We start from the raw sequence: 21,569 nt of genomic DNA on the forward strand, positions 1-21,569 counted from the left end.
AATATATTTTCCCTTAATCTTGTTCTTGGAAACAGGTGAACCATTTTTGTCAAAACTTTCAAAAGAAAGTGAGATTCAGAAACAGCGAACAGAAGATTTCAGCCCAAATGGCTAGTTTGGATGCTGTAAACAACTTGGAACAGTTATTATCACAAGTCAGGGGTGTGAAATTCATTCAGCCCCAGAGGCCAGATGAGGGGTTTGAGGCCAGTCTGTGGGCCAGATTGGACCCAGAGACTAGCCCCACACACCAAAGCCAGTGCTGTTCTGATGTGGGTCTCTCATGCAGTGCACACTCCAAACCAGCCCTGTTCACAGCATGTGCTGGTCCTGCTCTGGGGCTTACGTGCAGAACCAGAACAGGGTACATGCTCCATGATGTGCCCACACTGAACTGGCCCTGTGTGCAGCAAGCTTACATGGCTAGTCTGGGACGGCACCACATGCAGCATGGTCTCTGTATTGGTCCCCAGTGTCACGTGAAGCAGGTGTACCCAGTCCAGCCTTATGTACCACATGCAGCATGCCCCAGTCCTGGTCTAGGGCTTATGCTGCACACCAAGTCAGTCCAAGATTCATGAAACCATACTGTAGGTCTCCAAGGCAATATCTTTGATAACTTTGCCATAAGTCTTGAATAAATATCATAGGTGTTACTAGTTCCACACTAATTTTATGCTGAAACATGGAGAACTGTGCTATGTTGAAATAAGATTTTTCTTTTTCCAATCACAAGCTAAGGCAAAAAAGTTGAAATCTACCCAGTTAACTCAAATCAAGTTTACAATCTGCAACTGCAAGATAACTCTAGAGCAGACATTAATTTCAACTAAAAATAATATTAAGGTACATTCCACACATCCATTTCTCACATGAATCACTTGTACTTTTAATGAATCGGTATAATTTATTCTAATCAAGCATGCCTTTTTTTAAGCTGAATACTTGTTGATGAATTGGACGTGATAAAAGGAAAAATGGTTAGACTTAGCAAATAATACTACTACAAATATCTGCTCTCCTATCTGATTTCCAGAAGACTTCTGTTTTCTCACAGTTGAGAATTGTAGTACTTCTTTAAAAAATCCACTATTTGACTGAAAATATACAGTATGCTAGTTGGAGGATTTTTCTATGCAAGCAGCATGTACAATCAAGTGTTCATGCACCCTGCTATGGGCAGCTTCTCATTTCCTGTCCATTTATTCTATGGTATTTTGACCATCTCAGCCAGGAGTAGTTTTCCAGGTCACCTACAGGTTTACCCTCCAGGCCTGAAACACGTAAGAGTGATGGATGTTTTAAGCAGGCACAAATTCAGTGAAGTCAGCTGAACCTTCACTGAGCTAGACTTTACTAGCACAAAGATAAAGACTACCAGCAGAAAGACACAAGAGCACAACAGGACTTCATGAAAAATCATGAGTCTTATTCAGAGATGGGAGGGCCAACTGACTGAGTATCCATTAAACCAGTTAATTTATACGTCAGTGATCCTGCTAAAAGAAAAAAAAATACTGTTGACTGCAACATGAGCTCAGTCAGCTAGAAAGTCGCCAGGTATTAGCCAGAGTAAGCATGAAGTACATAATCACAATCCATCCCATTATTGGGGTATGGCACCACTTATTTGTCCTCATCTCCAGGTTGGAGTAACGCAAGGAAAAACATATTCCAAGTCTAATCAGCCAGAATCACAAGTTTTTAAAGCAAATCTGAACTTGTAAGCACCCTATCCAAGTTATTTCTGCTATAAGCTATACTAGAGTACAAAAGTACCAAAAAGGGCAAATAAGATTTCATGTCAGAACAAATTGGACCCTAAAACCTTTCACATGCCAAAGCCCAGCAAATAAATGCTGCAATTCTTGAATCATAGATTAAACTTCTAGTTTCCTGTCATCTATATCAAACTTCAGAACTGTAGGTGCAGTAAAACCTTAGCATTTTTTTAAACACAAAACTATATAAAATACTCAACTAGTCAAAGAATCCAAATGGTGCTGTTCTCAATTGCTTATTTACTGAAAAAGCCCTAAATGGTCACTATTTAAGCTGGATCAGAGTATACCTTTACTGCTAGTTTCTATTATATATTGGTCAAGACTTAAAAAGAGAAAAAAAAGACTATTAGTTTAGGTGCCCCAATTTTGGGAGCAGTCCAGCTGAACTCTGAAAGAACCTGGTTCTCAGAAAGTGCTTAACACCTACATTCTGAACCTCAGGCTTCTTTAGGTGTTCTCGAAGTGAAACAACCCTAAAACTGAACCACCTCAAACAACTAGTAACTTATGAAAAACTTGACCATTATAAATAACTGTATGTATGCAATAGCAGTGTTGACGTGATGTGGTTGCCATGATGGTCCAGGAAATATGCGAGAGGCAAGAACTTTTGTGTGTGTTATCTTTTATTGGACCAACTGCGTGGCTGGAATAGTCATAGGAAAGTGTCTGGGTATCACAGTAACCTTCCTCAGGCCTCTCAAGATAGAAGCAGACACAGCAGAGCTAAGTAGCAGATGGAACAAAAACACGTATAAAAGAGTATTCAGGAAGGCTGTTATCACCTGTGAAGTGAAGAGGTTAGTGAGTGTCAGGTATTTATGATAGTGATTCTTCTGCATCTTGATGTACATTGCTGAACTACTGTTACAATGCTACACCCACACTTTTCTCCTGTCTTTCTTTCCTACTCTTTTTTTTAAAAACAAACTAATTTTCACCTCTTCAGAATTGTGATTAAATCTATTACAAAAGTGAGTAGGTTCTTCACAAAAGATTCCCCCCAAAATCCCAATGAATTTCATGAGAAAATGAAAGAAGATGTCTTTCATAATCATTCTATTGTAGATGAGCAACGAAGCAAAATAATCATGAAAAACACGCATTAAAGATATTATCACTGATAAAAATGCTATAATCATTTGGGGGAGTAAGATTAAAGTAAAAACCACTGTGGGGGAGGGGAGAAAGAAACCACTTTAAATGAAATATTGTCAAAAACTAAGCAAAAGCAAAGAAAAAAAAATGTTTGTATGCTACTTTTTAAAATCTTAACTCATATCTCAGAGACCATTATTCCAGGGTTATTACATATGTTTACCTGTCGGAACAAGACAATCTTTCCAATCAAAGTATCCAGCATAGATACCAGGTTCTAATGAACCAACGATAGGATCTGCCTTTGCTTCAATGTAAATTTCAAAAAGTCTTTGATCCAGCTCCTTTAAGGACTCCATACTAACCTAAAAGCAAAACAAAAACAAAAGCACACACATCAATTAATTATATAAAAAAACCCCATGAAACCACCATCACATTATTATTGATAATTTTAAAAATCTAGGCTGAAAATGATGGGTACATTTTGTTAAAGGCATTCATGTTAGTAAGTAATAGCTTACCAGACTCAAAGGCAAAACTGTTTACATGTTACTACACATCACTTTTTCTTCAGTCATGGGGTCACAGTTCAAAGGCTTCCAGAATCAGAATGGTTCATACAAGAGGAAAAGGCAGAAATCAAGGCCACAAAGGAGCTCAGAAGCAAAACATGACCACTTTCCTAACTTCTCCTTATAGAGGATCATGAGAAAGGAGCCCCAACTCTGCAGGACACTAAATGCTCATTCACGATGCTTCCAAACTACTTTCTCTTCTGAAATGGAGTCTGGGGAGGCCCGTGTACCCATGCTGAATGGTCTCTGGGCAGGCTCAGCTGCCAACAGCTCCATGTAGAAAGTAATAGCATGCTCTCTGATCTTAGTGGGGTCCTGAGCACTTAACTCAACAGAGCTGTGCATAGGGCTGTGCAAAACGGGCCCCATTTGATTCGGATTTGGCTTGAACTGGGGACAGTGATTCGATCCGTAGATTTGGATCACTGTCCCCGATTCGATTCAGCTGAATCCAGATCTGATGATTCAATGCTGATTCAGTGAATCGGCAATTTGGACACAGGCACAGCTTTAAAAGTTTTTTTCTACATACCTTGAGGTAGCAGGCGTGACTTGTGATCACTGTAGTGCTGGGCCAGATTAAGTGTCCCCCACAAGAGCAAGGGGGGCTCTCCAGAGTGCTTGGCAGTGAACCCAGAAGTGGACCAGAAGTATTTCCAGTCCACTTCTGGGTCTGGCAGGGAATGTGCTGGGGGCCCCCCTTGGCTCGGAATTGGCCGCAGGGGGACCCCGGGTGACCCGCAGACCCAGAAGGCACCGGCTGCCAAGCCGGGGAGACACCGGGGGAGGGGGGGGGGAGGAGGAGAGAGAGGCACCCTGCGTGCTGCCCGGTGGACCCGGAAGTAGACCGGAAGTGCTTCTGGTCCACTTCCGGGTCTGCTGCCGAGCACACTGAGGAGCTGCCCGTGCTTCTGTGGGACACTGCATCTGCCCCAGCACCAGTGTTCAGAACCCCTGCTACCTAGAGTTATGTAGATAAAACATTTAAAGCTGTACCTATGTCCGAATCACTGAATCTGTCCGAATCGATTCGGGGAGATTAAAGGATCCTGATTCATTTCAGATTCAGAGATTCGGCCACCGAATCAGGTCGAATCTCCGCACAGCCCTAGTTGTGAGGCTGTAGAGTCTTTTGTTCTGCACACTTTTTCTGTAGGCTGAAAAAGAATTCAGTCACAGCATCAACCTCTGTGAGTTCTTGGAAACAGTCTTGAATTTTTACACCCCAGATCCCACCCTCTACTAGATCTCTTAAGCAGTTTTTCTGGACCCTGAGGCTCTCGTACAGCCTGTGGTCATTAATGACATCCTTGAGGGCAGACTCAAGTTCCTTGATGTCTTTTTTGACTCACATGCTGCTGCTTAAGAAGGAGGACCACAGTAACATTTAAAACAGGTGACTGGTATCATCCCTGTCTACCAGTTACAAAATCTTGACCAAAACCCTGGCCAAGCAGCTCAACATATTCATGACCCCTGCTGCAGGCCCCAAACAGAGCTACTGTGTACCGAGCAGGACCATCCAGGACAACCTGTTTCTGCTGCGTGACCTGCTGGTAGCTGCAGAACTCTTTCACCTGAACATCAGCCCCATCTCTCTGAATCAAGAAAAGGCCTGTGATCAGGTCAACCATGACTTATTATTTTGGACTCTGGAAGCCTTTGGTTTTGGGTCAGTCTTCACCTCAACCACCTTGCTTCTGTACCAGGACAGTTCTAGTTTCCTAATGGTGACCAGAGAACTGTGTGTCTTGTTCCCAGCATTTAGGGCAACTAGCAGGGCTACTTTCTCTCTGGAATGCTCTGCTCTAACTATTGAGTGAAACTGCTCCATGCTCTGTGGCACTGCCTGATAGGCCTGGCTTTCCCATCAGCTGCAGCCCCAGCCATTGGCCCCCTACCTAAGAAAGAAGACTATGCAGATGATGTGACTGCTTTTGTTAGCAATGAAGTTAACATCCAGTCTGTGCTGGAGTGTCAGTGGGCCTATGACCAGACCACCCTTCCTCAGCCCATATCAACTGGACCAAAAGCAACATGTTTCTGTTGGGGATCTGGGCCAACTCTCAACCTCCAGACCTGCATGGAGGTCTGTCCTGTTGCTGCAACACATCTTCAAAGCCCTAGGACATCCTCCTATCTAGCCAAGAACTAGGAAGGCCACACTGAGGAGGCTGAGGTGTGACTATACCACCAGTACCTATGCAGCCTCTCTTACCATGGTCAGGTCCTGGCCATCAGCAACCTGCCAGCTACTACTCTGTGGCACATGTGTGCCATCCTGTACCCAACCAATGGCCCTGCTCCAAAGACTCCAGAAGCTCCTCACAGAGTTCTTCTGGAATGGATACCACTGGCTCAGGCAGGCTGCCTGCCCCCCAATAAGGGGGAGTCAGGGTCTAATCAACTTGGCAAGGAGGGTGGCTGCCTTCTGCCTAGAAGTTTCAGTACCTGCTTTTTGCTGGTGAGACCCTCCCCTGGTAATGTCTGGCTTCACTTTCCTGCATCAAGTGGGGTGCCTCAACCTTGACTGGGAACTTTTACTGTTGGATCCTGATGGTCTTGGCTAGGATGCCAGCTGATCTTCTACTGTAGCCTTGCCCTGGCCCGGCAGGCCTACCTCTGACTGACACCCTAGGGCAGGCACCTGCAATTTCCAGAGATGCTGTAGGAGCCCCTGGTCCATATCTTGGCTTTGCAGCAGGGGACACTGAGCTTCGCCTTGCCTTGCCTCCAGAAACCTCATTGTTTCCTTGGTCCAGTTGCACATCATGAAGATGACCCAACTTCAATGCAGCTTGGTCCACCTGGCTCTCAGCCAAAGTCCTGGCCAACCAGCTGGGTCTGCACTTTGTCCATGCTGCTTCACACCTGTTAGCTGAAGTGAAAGCAGCCCTCCCTGCAGATGCACTTGCTGCACCACCTCTACAAATGCCAAGACCTCCCCAATGGCACCTCACTAGACAGATCATCCTCTATCGCTGCCTGTTCCTCTGGATGTGGACAGTAATGAAAGTGGAGAGATTAGTACTCTGCTGTCCCTTCCCGTGCCCAGCAAGAAGGGTGGTGGGATCTGCTCTAAGGTTTTTCTGGGAAGGACTGTACACCTGAACAGTCAAAGTATGTCAAGCCCATGTTCCTGCCACACACACTGACACAATTTGCAGGCAGGACCCAGTGGCAGCAACACTGGAGCAAGCCAAACTGGCCTCATGCATCCTATACAAGCTACCCATCACAAGTGAAGTGGCAAAACATCAGTATCAGCTGCTGCATGGGACCCTAGCCACAGGCATTTTTGTCTGCCACTCAGACCGGGCAGCATCAGTGGCCTGCCCTTACTGTGAGGATGAGGTGGAGGAGATTCTTTCATACCATTCCTGACTGTCCCGGGCTGCACCCACTTTTTGTTCAGCAGTCTTTTTGAATGTGTGCTGAACTTCAGCTTCTCCAAGACTGTGTACATATTCTTTATTCTGTACCAAGAGGCCATGGGAAGTTGTGATCTGCCTGGCCTGACTTAGCAGGAAATTGGCCAAAATGGCAACTCCAGAAAACCTCAGAAATCAGTTTCACAGGCGCCAGCTCCGATGATGCTCTCCAATTCTTCCGCTTCTTGGTCTGGGCACACGTCACATTTGAAGTTGGAAAATTCATCTTGCAAAATGTGGAGGAGTTTGTGTTGCACTCAGCCATGGAGAGGGGGCGGAACTATGAAAGGTGAAACAGGGACAGCTGGTCGTACATATGTACCCCTTTAGGGGTTCAGGGAAGTGGGTTTCAATTTTTGGTGATATCGTGTTTTTGGCACTGATAAGCATTTCATGCTGGGCCCCTGGGAGAGCCACATACCTCTGCACTGTCACCATTTGTTTTTAATATTTATATAATAATGTTTTAAAAAGTCTATTGCTACATCCCTAGTCACTCCTAAATCGCTCTACCTACAAATGACTGGATCTTCAGAAAGCTGATGAGAAATGGGAGGAGTACAGTTTTCAAGTTGGGATAGGGAGATAATTCTCAGGGAAGACTGCAGATGTGGAGAAAAGCAGCTGTATTACCGGAGACATGGATGCTGCCAGCACATGCTAATGCCTTCTCTCCTTTCCCTCTTCACTGAGTCTCCTAAGAACAGCTGGAGGAGAGTTCTGCTGCTGAGAATCAAAACAAAAAACACCTTCAAAACCCACCCAAAGATCTAATGATCTGCAGGAAAAATCAAGTTGGCAGAAAATGAAGTCTCCTTTTTCCTTCCATGGATACAATCCTTCACTTCCTCTGGAACTTCTCAGACCTGAAAGCAAAAGGAACCTCCTTCTCTAGTGAACTACTGAAGTATAACTAAGTCTATTCCCCTCCCTTTCTAATCTGGCTGACGAGTCCTAGAAGCAAGGGGTTGGGAGTCTCTCTTCTAAGCCCATCAAATGGCACATCACACACTCCCCCTTTCTTTTCCACCTACAGATAAACCTGACAATGCCTGGATAGATACAATTTGAACTTGACCCTGACAGGGGACAGTTAAGGTCTGTAATTTCTTGAGCATGAACCATCATCTACTAATCAGGTTCCAAATTAAAAAACGAAGATAATTTAGACATTAGACGATACAGAGTAAGATTCAGATTTCTCTCAATTTGTGGTGATGGCAGTTCCCCACCCCCCATTGCAAACCCCAAATTCAGTTCAGGTTGTACAGAAATACTATACCATGCCCTCAAAGTTGAAGCTAGTGAGAGGCTAATTTGGAGTTTTTAATTGAAACTCAATTGCAACTGCTCAGGTTCATTCTGTTGAACCACTTTGCCAAGAACTAATTGAATTCATTGTGCCATTTACTTCTGCCCTCATCTTTCTTCTGCAATCATTAACACACATTATTAACAGATTCTATATAATATCCATTTCTGTCCTTTCCCATATTCAATATAGTTTGTGTTTAAACGACAGGATTTCTGACAAGTATTTCATGTAAGCTGCACTGCCATTCAACTAGCAGCAGCAATTATTTACCTGTTCTTCTAGCTACTCTGAAGAATACAGAACAGCTCAAATCAACATATTTCTGAGCTGGGGAAAAAGTTAGTGCATGTAGTAAATTCCATTGTGCATAACTATTTTCCTGATTTATCAATAAGATACCGATTTGGACGAATCAGCTTTGGAAGATTCAGTGCTGATTCACAGAGATGAAGCGATTCAGATCAGCTGGGGAAAGCTGCAGAAGAAGCCCCCATGGTTGCCCCCTGCCCAGTGCCATCCCGTGCCTGGCCATGGCCTCCCAGCACTTTAAAAAAAAAAAAAAAAAAAAAGCAGCCCCGCACTCACCAGCTGCAGGAGCGGTGATTGGGGCCTGTGAGGGCTCATGGCAGAGCCCCTCTGTACAGTGCGGGGCAGTGGGAATCACCCCCCGTCCAGTACCTGTGCGACAGCTGCCCTATGGCATGGGTGCAATGCAACTCAGCAGGGTGCCACGTGCAGCCTGGGAGCTGGGGCTGTTGGGGCTGAGAGGTGCCGGGCTCTAGCTAACATGTGGAGGTGCCCTAGCTCCCAGGCAAATTGAGCCAAGGGCTGGGGAATTGAGCCGATTTGATTCCCCAGCCATCAGCTCGATTCGCCTGGAAGCTGGGGCGGCTCCACATGTCAGCCGGAGCCTGGCATCGCTCAGCCCCAGCAGCCCCAGCTCCTAGGCAGCGTGCGGTGCCCTGCCAAGTCGTGCTGCACCCATGCCATGGGGCAGCTGCTGCACAGGTGCCACCCGGAGGGTGGGGGAGGAGTGATCCTCGCTGCCCTCCACTGTGCAGGGAGGCTCTGCCATGAGCCTTGAGGCCCCAGTTGCTGCTCCTGCAGCTGGTGAGTGCAGGGTTATTTTTTGTTGGTTTTTGTTTTTTAAAGCGCTGGGAGTCTGGGGCCGGTTGGGGGATAGGGCCGGGCAGGGCAGGCATGGGGGCTTCTCCCACAGCTCCTCTAGCTGTGCCTGCCTCTGCCCTGGCATGGGGAACCAGGGGGCTTTGCAGTGCTGCCACTTGCCCAGCCGGCATGGGGGTGTGTACGATGCAGGCACAGCTCACTCTGGGAGGCAGCAGGGCATAGTCTCTGCTCCCAGCACTGCTGTGCCTGCATCAGCACTGGGAGCGGGGGCTCTGCTCTGCCGCCACTTGCCCCCTTCTGCCTGGAGCAAGCCTCGCCTGCATCCCTCCCCACCCACCACCCCAGCTGGGCAAGCGGCAGCAGGGTTTAGCCCCCACTCCCCAACCCCAAAAGGTTTACCAGCTGGAGTCAGCTGTCAGCTGCCTGTTTAGCCTATGGCCGAATCCCCGAAATGGCCAAATCTTTTTCCAAAGCTTTTCTGAATCAATTCAGATGCTTCAGATCGATTCAAAGTTTTTACTTGGTCTCCCGAGTCAATTCAGATTTGGAGATTCACTCCTCAAATCAGGTTGAATCTCCTCCAAATCAAATCAGCTACTGAAGCTTCGCATAGCCCTATGAAAATGTATATGTACCACTATGGAGTACTGTAATTTACTGTGTTCAAAGGGTTAATGTACATTTAAAATTATTCTGCAACCTCAATGTTTCAAATTTTGTAATGCATAAGACTATAAGATTTTAAAAATACATTATTTTGATGTGGCTGTACAATTTAGAAAAGCCACTGTTGAACAAATACTGTTTTACTCATTTGCCTCACCATACTACCAGTTCCTAACTCAGCACATTAATTACTTTAGGATAGTTGAGCAAGAAGGGAGATCATTTCGTAAAAGTAACACAAATCATTTCCATCCTCTTTGAAAACAATATTCAAAGTAATTCTAACCATAAAGTTGAAACATATTACTAGGACTGCTTTGAGAATATATTCTAGTGTACAAGTGACAGTTTGGAGAGAAATATTAGCTCTGTACTGGAAGACATAACCCTTTACTTCCAAACAACAAACATTTCTAGAAACAAACTAATTATATGGCCCTCAGGACTAAGTCACAACATTTCTCATAAAAAAAATGATTAATCTTTACAAAAAGGCAGGAAAATGAGACATCTACTGCCGCCCACTTTGACATTTTCGTTCTTTGAAAAAAAAAATCCCTGAACTAGTTTATGAACAAGACCTATCAGTTGTACAGATTGCTAGATTAAATAATTTATCAAGTATATTTTGAAAGATTATGATCTTTTGTTTTAGTCTTTGCATTGAGAAAGCACACTGACATTAAAAAAAACTTTACTCAGAAATCTGATAAGAACTGCCAATGAATATACAAAAATCTCTAACAAGATGTCACATTTTCTATACAAGTTATACAGACCACACCGAAACACATGCAAAACAACTATTATTGTTTCTTTAAATTGATACCTGGAGTCCCATTCATATCTTAAAATTCATTTTGGGTGGCTCTTCAAACAAAAACAAATAAACAAAAGATAAACTTCATACTGAGTAATATTTCATTTCAATATTCCTACTCACTTGAGTTATTTTTTCAACTCCTTGGAAACCATGTTTCTCAAAATGTTCAGCTATATTTATGAAGGTATGACGTTCCAGATAGCAGCAGTTACTGAGGACAATTAAAAGCCTTTGCTCCTAAAGCAAGAGAAGATTTAAAGGAGGAAAAAGAACATTAATTAAAAGGAATGAATCTGAATAATCATGCTCCTCAATACATAGCTAGAGAACAAAAAGGCATTTGTTGACATGAATGATGGCTGTGAGATAAAAACGCTGTTAAATTATTTGATTTCATGCTACTAACAAATATTTTGAAAGCAAAATTCTAAGAACTTAGTTAGCCTGGGTATGATTATTCGGTAAGTACACCTTCCCTTCTTACGGGCTCCAGTGTCTGAAACACTGACTGGAATAATTGACTAATACAGTGCTGTGGTAAAGGACCCCACTACAAAAAATAAAGCCTGGACACCGTTCCAAGAAGCTGTTTCTGCCTTTTTTTTCCCCTAGAAAAGCATTAAAAAGTATGGCCACTGTAAAATGGAACCCAAGATAGCCTTCATTTTCATGTGACACTGACAAAAATTGGATTTTAATGCTCAAAATAGAACAGCAAAACAGGTGTTAAATAAATGCATTCCCATTTCTCAACAACAAAATAAACCAAAGATTTACAGAACTGCAAATTATTTCTGAAGAGAATTTGAAATGTTCCAATTCATCTTGCTTTCCAATTATTTTATTTATTATAAAACAAATGTGGATCACAATAAGTACTGAATTAGAGAGGTAAATCCTCATGAATTTGGTGCAGCAATGTGGTACCCATGTGAGAGTCAAGATCCAATTTCAGAGGCAGCAACTGGGAAACAAAGCTAGGATCATTTTTGGGAGGTGTCTGCCAGAGGCTTTTTGTGCAAGTCATTTAGATTCCTCGGTTTACCCACCTGAGAAATGTGTGAAATATTCTCTGACCTCAAAAGGAAGCTCAGGATCCACATTTGCAAAGTACTTTTAAAATGAAAACTATTTGAGGATAGATCATCATAGTAGTAATTTATGTCTGATTAAGAATGAGATTATTCATCCTTCCGGAAGAATTCCTAACAGTATCATCTTCCAGGAAGCCACTATAACGACTAACAAAGCAAATACACCCATTAACCTTTCTACTACGTTAGTAATTTACAATACATTGGTAACAGAATATTCAAAATAAATATGCCTAAGATATTTATTCTATTTGAAAATGGGAGATAACTGAGGCAGAGGAAGTAAAATCTTTCCTACTTGCAAAAAACAAAAGGACTTTGACATTTACACATGAAAACGGCTAAGTTCCAAGTGTGCTGTGCTGTGGAAACTGATATTCTTTTCCCATCATTGCAGAAAAAAATTGATGCTAAGAACTCAATGACTAAATTTGTCTGTAGAACCAATTGGCTTGGTTGTAAGTACTGGGCTGCTGGTCTTGACATTTTTTAAACCTTAAAAAAAAAAAAAAAAAAAAAAAATTAAGTAGAGTCAAAATGTTGTATGGAATGTGATGATATAGGAAAGTAAAGCAAGTATCTTAAGGAATAACACACTACCTGGCCAATTATTTGAAGCTCAGAGGGGACAAAAGTACTAATATTAGCTTTTCCAAGAACCCTACATTTAACACTCAAAATATATATATTGTTTAGAGCATATAATTGGAATACAGAAATGCTTTGTGAAAAACAATTATGGAAAGGAAAAAACACAATTATGTTAATTGTAAGAGTGGGGGGAGGATGAGTTGCTGCTTTACAAGATGATCTGTTGTAATTGCTTCATGTCTTCCCTATCCCACAGTAAATGGAAGTTAATGTATGGTAACTTAGCAGCTGTTCCACTACAAAGTAAAGCTACATTGATTTAGCGTCTCTTATTGAGGGACAGCACTGGACACAAGGACACAAAACTGTAACCCATGCAATTGTTTTTTTTTCTGTGTACAACCACACAATGAAAGAAAAGGGCCATGTTTTGAAAGCCTTATTTAGTGGTTAGTTTTTCCTTTGTAGATAAAAAACAATACTTACAGAAGATAAACTAGTGTCTTCATGAATACTTCCAAATAAATCCGGAGAAGAAACATCAACTGAAAGACTGTAAATATTTTGGGGAAAAAAGGAAATAGTATAATACTCTTTTGGTTGTATTCTTTTACAAAAGTTTTCTGGTATGTGCTGGATTCATCAGAAAAGCTTTAAGTCCCTTGTCAAAGCTTCTCCTGGCATGAAGGAGAAAGCAGAGAAAGACCTAGGATTGTCCTAAATCAAACACAAAGCCATTAAGTACTTTAGAAACAGGTAGTGTCATTCTAGTTGTAGGTCTTTATTTCAAAATGATATTTGGTATGCATGTATATGGGTTTCACACCTCTTCTGTGCCTTCTTTGGTACATAATAAAATCTGCGTTGTCCACTTCCCCTAGACAGCAAAGGAAGAGCCAGTTCCCCAAATATACTAGCTTTTGGTTCATTCTTTTTTTCCTGTCAAACATCCTGACGAATCCAAGCAATACGTCCAAGTTTTTTTTATTTTACAAAGGGATAAGACTAATTCTCTTAGCAATTTAGGTTCTTATGTCTAATTATGTCTGAAATTAGTGACTTATGCACATTTCTAAAGTAAAATTTTACAAAAAGCAAAGCAAGCAATGTTTCCTCTTACTAGTAATTATTCGGTGATGAAGGCAACTTCTTCATATATATATATAATTTCTAAGTGATATATATATATATATATATATATATATATATCACTTAGAAATTATATCAATGACCATAAGCAAAGATACTATCCAACCTGAACACCAAGCCAGCCCTTTTCTTGTTTTAACTGTAACAGTGAGAAAAAGTATTTTCCTTTGGGAATCAAGAAGAAACTTTTTGAAGATGACAGCTTTCATTATGCATTATATCATCTTTTTAAAAAAAAAGAGGTATTATATTCATATTTCATTATCTTATACAATATTTGAAGATACCATTCATTTTGGGGGGGGGTACAATTACATCCTATTTTACTGAATAGTTACCCAAAGCCAAAAATTGTTTATAAGAAATTATATAAACACAAATATAATGATGATGCCTTTGGATGGGAAGGTTAGTTTGACTGCTATTTGTAATTTCAAAATATTCTAACTGACTCAATTTCAAGTTCAGATTACTTACTGTGTGGTATCTATATCACCATCTGGCTTGGTACTTAGTTGCTCCAAATAATCTATAAAAACCTAAGAAATAATAAAATAAGTTCTGGATTTGCTTCAGAGCTTACCTACTAAGCACAATACGTGTGTTTTTACCATACTAATATATATAATAAGCACAAGGTTCCTATTTTTTTTAAAGCTCAAATAAATTAGAAAAGCACTTTTTATTATGCCTTGAAAATGCTTTCTTTCATCTTATTAGCCTTTGTAAGCCTGTGGCAAAGTATTTGCCTTTTCTTTGTACTTTCACCCTGTTAAATGCCCTGCTAAACCCCCAAAAGGGGTGAATTAAATCATACAACTACAAGTTTACTGGATGCCTAGGAAGATATCATCTTTAAAGGCTTTGAAGTACTCAGCCTCAACAGAGACTCCAAACAAACATCCCTTGAGGACCACTAAGTTAATTTTTGTTTGGTTTGTAATATTTCAGTTGATAAAGCAGTAAAATCAGTTTTTAAAACTGCGGTGTGTTACAATATTTTAAAAAATTATTTAATAACAAAAATAAATTTCAAATTTTGTTGAAAAGAGCATTGGTTTCTAACAACAGGCAATGAAAAGCCAGATTCTCAGTTAAGGAAAATTAGCAACAATCCTCTAACTCTAGTTGCTCTCCATCAACAACTATGCAACTATGGAACTTATACCAGTTCAGATGTTTGAAGGAAACCCGTTAAAGTCTTCATTCAGTTAGTACTTAAACCCATTCCCCTGCACTCCCAGTGTTAAGTATTACTGCCCTTTAGCTATGATAATTTTCTCTTTTTTTTAGTTAAAACACATCCTTTGTATATGAAGGTCCCAGGATGTAATGGTGAAACAATAATAGTCATCCTGTGATAACAGTCCATCCTGTGTAACAACCTTTTTATCACTTTCAGGGAAGGGATAGGTGCAGAGAAAAGCCTTTAGTTTCTCAGCTGTGCTTTCAATTCAAACATATTAAGTAAAATGGAATTACCTGCATGATATTAATACTCAGCTGGCACACATCTTCCTGTGTCTTATGTTGCTGGAAAACCTGTACATGGACACACACATACTCTATTTCAGTGGAATGGCTTTCAAGGCCTTCTTGCCAAGGGAGCAAGGAAAAAGAAGACTTATTAACATTAGAGGTAGTCAGCCCTTTCTATCATTTTGTTATATACTGCTCCTTTGAGAAAGCCCAGGGTAAAGAGTGGTTGTCAGAACAAGTCCCAAGAAAAAGCCCAAGCAACAGAGAATGTAGGAGGACCTGTCCCAAAGGGGTTACAAAATCCTGGGAATATAAATTGAGATACAATACCACCCAACAATGGTTAAATTTCATATCTTCAAAGTGAAAAAGAAATATATGAGACAAAAGGAGAAGTGGAAAAGAACAACTTTTTACGTACAGCCCAATCATTTACCCATGGAATATACCAAAATGCTGGCTGGATGAAAAGATTTTATTTAAAAGAAACAGAATTCTTCAGGATCACTAGTCCAAATCTAACCTGGTCCTTACAGATTAGCATCCAGTTCCCAATGGGAGAGAATATTTATTGCAGATGACAGCAACATTTGACAGTCTTGCTGACTGTCTCAAAAGAGAGGCCAAGGAACAAGCAGTCATGGAGACTGAACTCCTTTTCATGTTTTCCAGCTCCAATCTGAGATGCACTGTTTGGATTGTGGAGTTAAGTTTGCATTTCTTCTGCCCACACTGCACCCAATCTATATGTAAATAGAGAATATCAGGCTTGGGTCTCTCTCTAAGCACCTATGAGGTGTTAGCAGTTACAGAGAATTTCTGAAGAACGCTAATTTTCCTCAAGCTTCTCAGGAGTCATAAGAGTTCCTCGGCATCTTGTGGGATCAGTAACGTAAGACAATAGACAATACTTTTATCTTTTGCCATACGAAAGTAAGGGCATAAACAGATATAAAGACTGTATCAATATCAAAGGATAGGGGTACAAACAGCTGTATTGTAACAGCTAAGTAGCACAATTCCATAGCAAGTCATGTCTTGCAAAACCACTTCAAGTTTAACTCTGCATCACTTAGGGTCAAAGTTAGGCAATTTGGCTCACTTGGGTTGCTACAGAATTAGCAGCCATAAAAGCTACAATTTAACAACCCTTTGTCTGTGCTGTTAGGGATATTCCTACTATCTTACCTGCTTTCCCTTAACTGTTTGTCATCTTTTAGATTCTAAAAGATGACAAACAGTTAAAGGAAACCATTGGTTATGTTCTGTACAAAGTCTAGTGTGATTTGTACTTATAATTGGCTCTCTAAGGCTCCTGCAACACACTACAGTTATCATGCGATTAATGTGTTAATTGCATCATAAATACTAACAGTGTTAGCTATATGTTCAGCTGATTTATGGTGCCATAGTGTCAGGCCAGCTACCAAGTTACTCCACAAAACATACATAAACATCTTTGTGTCTCATTTGTATGCCACAGAAATTGAAAAGCAGCGAAGGGGTAGGGGTTGGCATTGAGACTGGGACAACCCTAATTCCAATGCTGAAAATCAGTTGCTGAGAGAGTGGGTTGAAACGTCCCCTAATGGAGGGAGCTAAGGGGGTCTGGGGTACTTGGAACCTGGCAAGTCCTGAGCCTGAAAGACTTTCCTGCCTTGCCCTGTGGCCCCCAGAGGGACCACAGGGTACAGCACTTAAAAATATTGGGTTGAAGTTGTTCTTTTTAGGTATCATGGGGCCCAAGGACTGCAATACACAGGATAATCTCCACAATCCCAGGGTCCTGGTGCCCCAGGACTTCTAAAAGCCATGTTTGCAGATGGGCTGTCCCAGAGCTGATCATCAGACTGGCCCCAACAGCTCCAAGTCATGAACCCTATCTGGGTCTGTCAGAATCAGTCCAACAATCAGCTGATTGTCAGACCAGACCCTGACTGCTCTGGGTCTGGAACCTGTCAGGGGGCAGAGGGTAGCTTAGTAAAAGTGCAATTAGGATTTAAGGAATTAGTCCACATCCCAAACACTGCACCTTCTGTCATACCAGACACACACAGCAGGAGGCACAATGTTTGGGATGTGGCATAATTCCTCCAGTCCCAACTGTACCATCATTTTAACATCTGTCAAGTACCTAGGGCACTGACTTTCTCAGATAAGTCTCAGCACCATTTCAAAGCTACAGCTATGGGTCACAGCATGTATTTACAAGGATAAATATTAAACTGAATGTAGTGAATCAATTAATTAAAGAAAATACTTAAAAATTTAAATACAGCTCACTTTTTCCCCCACAAAGAAAAGGCCATATGAACAGATTTTGAAGCTGGCTTCATGCAAAAAGTTTTTTTCTGCAAGTTAAAACAACAAGATCTTCAGGAGCTTCCGTAATACCTTGTTTCAGCCTAAAACTTCCTTCTTTGTATTCTCCACTAAAATAGTGAAATATTATGTACCAAAATGCATGCTTATACCAAAATCATTCTTAAATCTAACAGTAATACATTTCAATTAAATAAAATAACAGTATAGATTAAGACTTACACTGGCCTCTCCAGGTTTGCAGTCAATAACACTCTTGAGTGACTGCAAGGACTGGATAATGCACTGTTCAAACTGTGAGGGCTGAAAGTAAAAAGAGTGTGAGGTTCCTAAAAGAATGTGTATGGTATACACTTTACATGACAATGTACAAGTACATACATGTTCTTTTATATTGAGAGAGATGATACTCATCTTTAAAAGACACGGAATAGGAAAGACCACAAGTTGCATTATATAGCTATTAGAGAAAACTCTTGTTCTAATGAAGCATTTTCATGCTAAATCCAATTTAAAAATAAGTGTGCACGTATAAATCTCACTTTGGACACACACACACAAGATTTTAGCATTATCCCTGTCAGTTTTTGTCTGGCTTGTCTCTCATTCTTCCCAGTATCGTGTCACTTGTGTCAGACCACCTGAGGGCACATGAAACTGAGAAAGCTACCACTGGGACAGGAGCAAGAGCAGCAGACTAAGGAATTCAGCTTAGGAATGAGAGCCTGAAATGTGAATTCTATTCCATTTTTCATCCTATACTTAGCTTGGGTCTGTCATGTAACTTCAAGTTTCTCTGACCTCGGACACAGGAATAGCACTTCCTCACACAGATGATGTTTTAAGCATCAATGTACAGTATGTAGACTAACTTGAAAATGTAACCTGCTATATTAAAAGATATATAAAAATATATATTAAATGTAACCTGCTATGTTATTCAATTCTCAGAAATAGTTTCTGAGGCTACAAAGAAGAAAGAGAGTGAGCAAAACAAACAAGAGGTACATTTTCAGTTATGAAGTGTTGTTCATTTATATATTTTTTTCCTTTCCTTTTTCAGGCTGAGGAGAAGAAATAATAATGCATGCCTGTACATTAACTTCTAGGTATTATGGTTCCCAAGTAAGTAGGTTTTTGACAGTGTTACCATACACATTTTACTTGTTGTATAAATATCAAAGGTGTTAGTAACTGCTTTTATTTTATTCATCTTACATATATAATTTCTGTCCTGAGCTTCTCTAACAGGCCTCCATGCCATTGCTTAGACTAGGAAGTTTTGCTAAAGTTTGTCAACAGATGCATCTCCACCAATGGTAGCAACCACCAGATTAATTAAAGTAAGAAGTCAACATACCAAGCACTATGTCATGCTCAAAGCAGGGTTAAGACATACGAAATGGATGAAGCAGCACTAAAGTTGGAGCTGTTCGGTCACAATGTCTAGATACAAGGCCTGTGCACACATAGCAAGTTAAAGTGTTAAGAGGTGCTGCACAAGCCCAAGCAGTGGATTCCCCCCCTCTCTTTTTGAAGATACTCCAAAAGTATGTTTAAACGCACAGGACTTAAAATGATGGTGGTAGCTACCTAAAGACTTTAATTATGGCACAGATTTTCAAAAACACAAAAAAGGCAAACAAGTCCCAAGAAAGTCAATGGGCACCTAATGCTCACTTGTACATTGAAGAACTCCCCATTAAGCTCTACATAGAAGTAAGAAAGATTGGCATTTATATCCACATATGGAAAACTGGGCTTACCAAAAACAGTGAAACATTTGCCCCCTGGACTTCAAATGTAGTAGAAGTGACAGGCCAGATGGGGAACACATTTTTTGTAACCTCCCCACTCTCAACTTGTGAGGAAAACAGAAAAAAGTTTAATCAGGCCTAAGGCAGCTTTTCAAATTGGAGGAAAAGCTCCTTCAATCAACATGCCGTCAATTTTTAAACAAGACAAATATTGGACCACAACTAGCTGAGCACTCATTTTACAAACACTGGAGTTATGACACAGCAAAGCTTTAAGTATCAAAAGCTTTAGTGAGATTTTTTCCATTTTTACAAATGAATACAATGAAAAACAAAGATTGTATGACTTTCCCATGGCAACTGAAAGTAACATCCAGAAATCCTGAAGCCCAGTATTCTATATTAGTTACCCAACACTCCTTCCACAGTACATATTTGGAATGATTTATGCCTTCCTACTCAATTTCATTCAGCTTCATATTATTAGCAAGTGAGGAACACAACTTTTTTTTTTTTTAAAGTGCTGGCAGGGTATTGTTATGCATCCTCAAAGCACAGCTTTCCCTCCCACAGGTCCTTTCTGCTTTCTTGGACTGTGTTTTTTTTTTTAAAGTTACACCTCCTATGTGCTTGCTATGGTTTAGCCATTAGTCATTACTATTTATTTCCAGAAAGCAGCTTGCTAGCTTATTTGAAACTGGTTTCATGTTGTTGATTGTTTGTGCGTGAACAACCTCCTAAATTAGTTGCTTTTCAGTTCAATTTCTCATTATAAAACATAAGTGACCTATTTAAATCAGCTAAAGTCCAATTTCTATGGTAATGTAACCATTAAGTTATGAAACATTTTGGTGTTAACTGAACTTATCATGTGCTCAAAAGAAAAAAAAAAGACACCCTATATTTTTATAAAACATCTTTAGTCATGAAAGAAAGATGCTTAAAAACAAAGTTTTCATCTCAATCAAATACAACTTAATAAAATTGGAAATAATTATAAGGAGACAAAAAAATCCCCCAATCCATTTAAATATACTTCAATCACTTCTTTCTTTCGTTACATATTAGTCATATTAGTGACACTGTCTAGCCTCTTAATCATACGAACAGTCCTTAAACAAACAATTAGTCTCACTGAAATAAATGGCTATTCAAAGTTCTTCAAGAATGAGCCCCATAAATATCTCTTTATTATTAAAAAAAATGACTCTTCAGGAAGTTTACTTAGAGTTGCTGCATATTCCAAATTAGTGATTAATAAATCCTTCCCCCAGGGCAAATAAAGGATGTACCTGTTCATATTTGAAAAACATAGTGTAGCTTAGTTCTAGTACTTAATCACAGACTAGTACAGTGGTTCCCAAACTCTTGACAGATTGCGCACCACCAATTTAAAGTGATACAACCTTGAGTACCACCAGCAAATTTTTGTCATATAAAGTAATTATAATAAATCTGTTAACACGTACCACTGACAAGTTGTCTGCGTACCACTGGTGGTATCTCTATCACAGACTGGGAACCACTAGACTAGTATAATTAGCTAGTAAAAATAATAATTAAATCTTTGTTGAGAAGTAGGGTGAGAACATCATTTCTTTGCTTCAAAATTGTGGAATGCAATTAGCAAAATGAGAACTGTTGTAATTTTTACATTCTATAGAATGAACAGCAATGGAATCTAGATGAAAATGTTCTTAGAAAATGTTAAAACAGTCCCAATCCAAAGGAAACACTGCAAGAGGCAAAATTTCTACTGAAATTATTCTAATTGGTTATTATTGACGGTGTTGTATTTCCTAGATGCTGACCAGTCCCATGAAGACTAGGGCTCCTCTTTTTCTTTTTTTTAAACCAATCACACAGTTATTATTGAACTCCACTGTATTGCTCTGTTCCCCTCATAGGACACATCCAGACAAGCCCGCACATGCCTCTTGCAGTGCCTCATACCCCTTGGAGATGCTGCAAGAGGCATATGCGGGAACAGGAAAAGGTTCCCTGAGCTGCAAGTTTGCGGCACAGGGACAAAATTAGACTCCTGGATGTCCTCCAGGGGTAAAAAAAAAAACTGGAGTGAAAAAAAGCAGGGCAGGGCATGGTCCTGGACCGTGACCTGAGGCAAACGGAGGCTTAGTCCTCCACAGAGATGCTCTGGTAGCAGCCAGAGCATCTCTATGCCTGGCCCTTGCAGTGGTGCTGAAGCATGCTGCCTGCCCGTGTAGGGCAGGCAGTGTGCCAGCGGCAGGGAGCTGAACCCATGCTCCAGTGCCAGTAAGTAGGGGTGGGGGGGACTTGAAGAGGGAGGAGGGGACCATGGCCAGGGAGGGACACCTGCTGGCCACACCTGCTCC

The 21,569-nt window shown here is 40.8% G+C and overlaps 1 protein-coding gene across 9 annotated transcripts in view; it reads right to left on the bottom strand.

Annotated features, from left to right (window-relative positions):
* The window catches only part of EXOC2 (exocyst complex component 2), a 197,685-nt gene that overhangs the window by 62,205 nt on the left and 113,911 nt on the right, over positions 1–21,569 (bottom strand). For 8 of the 9 annotated variants that reach the window (XM_025202401.1, XM_025202399.1, XM_025202400.1 and 5 more), the window contains 6 exons: positions 17,681–17,761; positions 15,140–15,199; positions 14,135–14,196; positions 12,995–13,061; positions 10,944–11,060; positions 3,106–3,247 (listed from right to left, as the gene is read on the bottom strand). In XM_025202401.1, coding sequence (XP_025058186.1) covers positions 3,106–3,247; positions 10,944–11,060; positions 12,995–13,061; positions 14,135–14,196; positions 15,140–15,199; positions 17,681–17,761 — 529 coding nt within the window. Of the gene's footprint in view, positions 1–2,402; positions 2,570–3,105; positions 3,248–10,943; positions 11,061–12,994; positions 13,062–14,134; positions 14,197–15,139; positions 15,200–17,680; positions 17,762–21,569 lie in introns of those variants that run through there. The other variant, XM_025202402.1, reaches the window with a different exon arrangement.

The sequence above is a fragment of the Alligator sinensis genome, unplaced genomic scaffold (genome assembly GCF_000455745.1).
Source record: "Alligator sinensis unplaced genomic scaffold, ASM45574v1 scaffold579_1, whole genome shotgun sequence".
Taxonomy (NCBI): domain Eukaryota; kingdom Metazoa; phylum Chordata; order Crocodylia; family Alligatoridae; genus Alligator; species Alligator sinensis.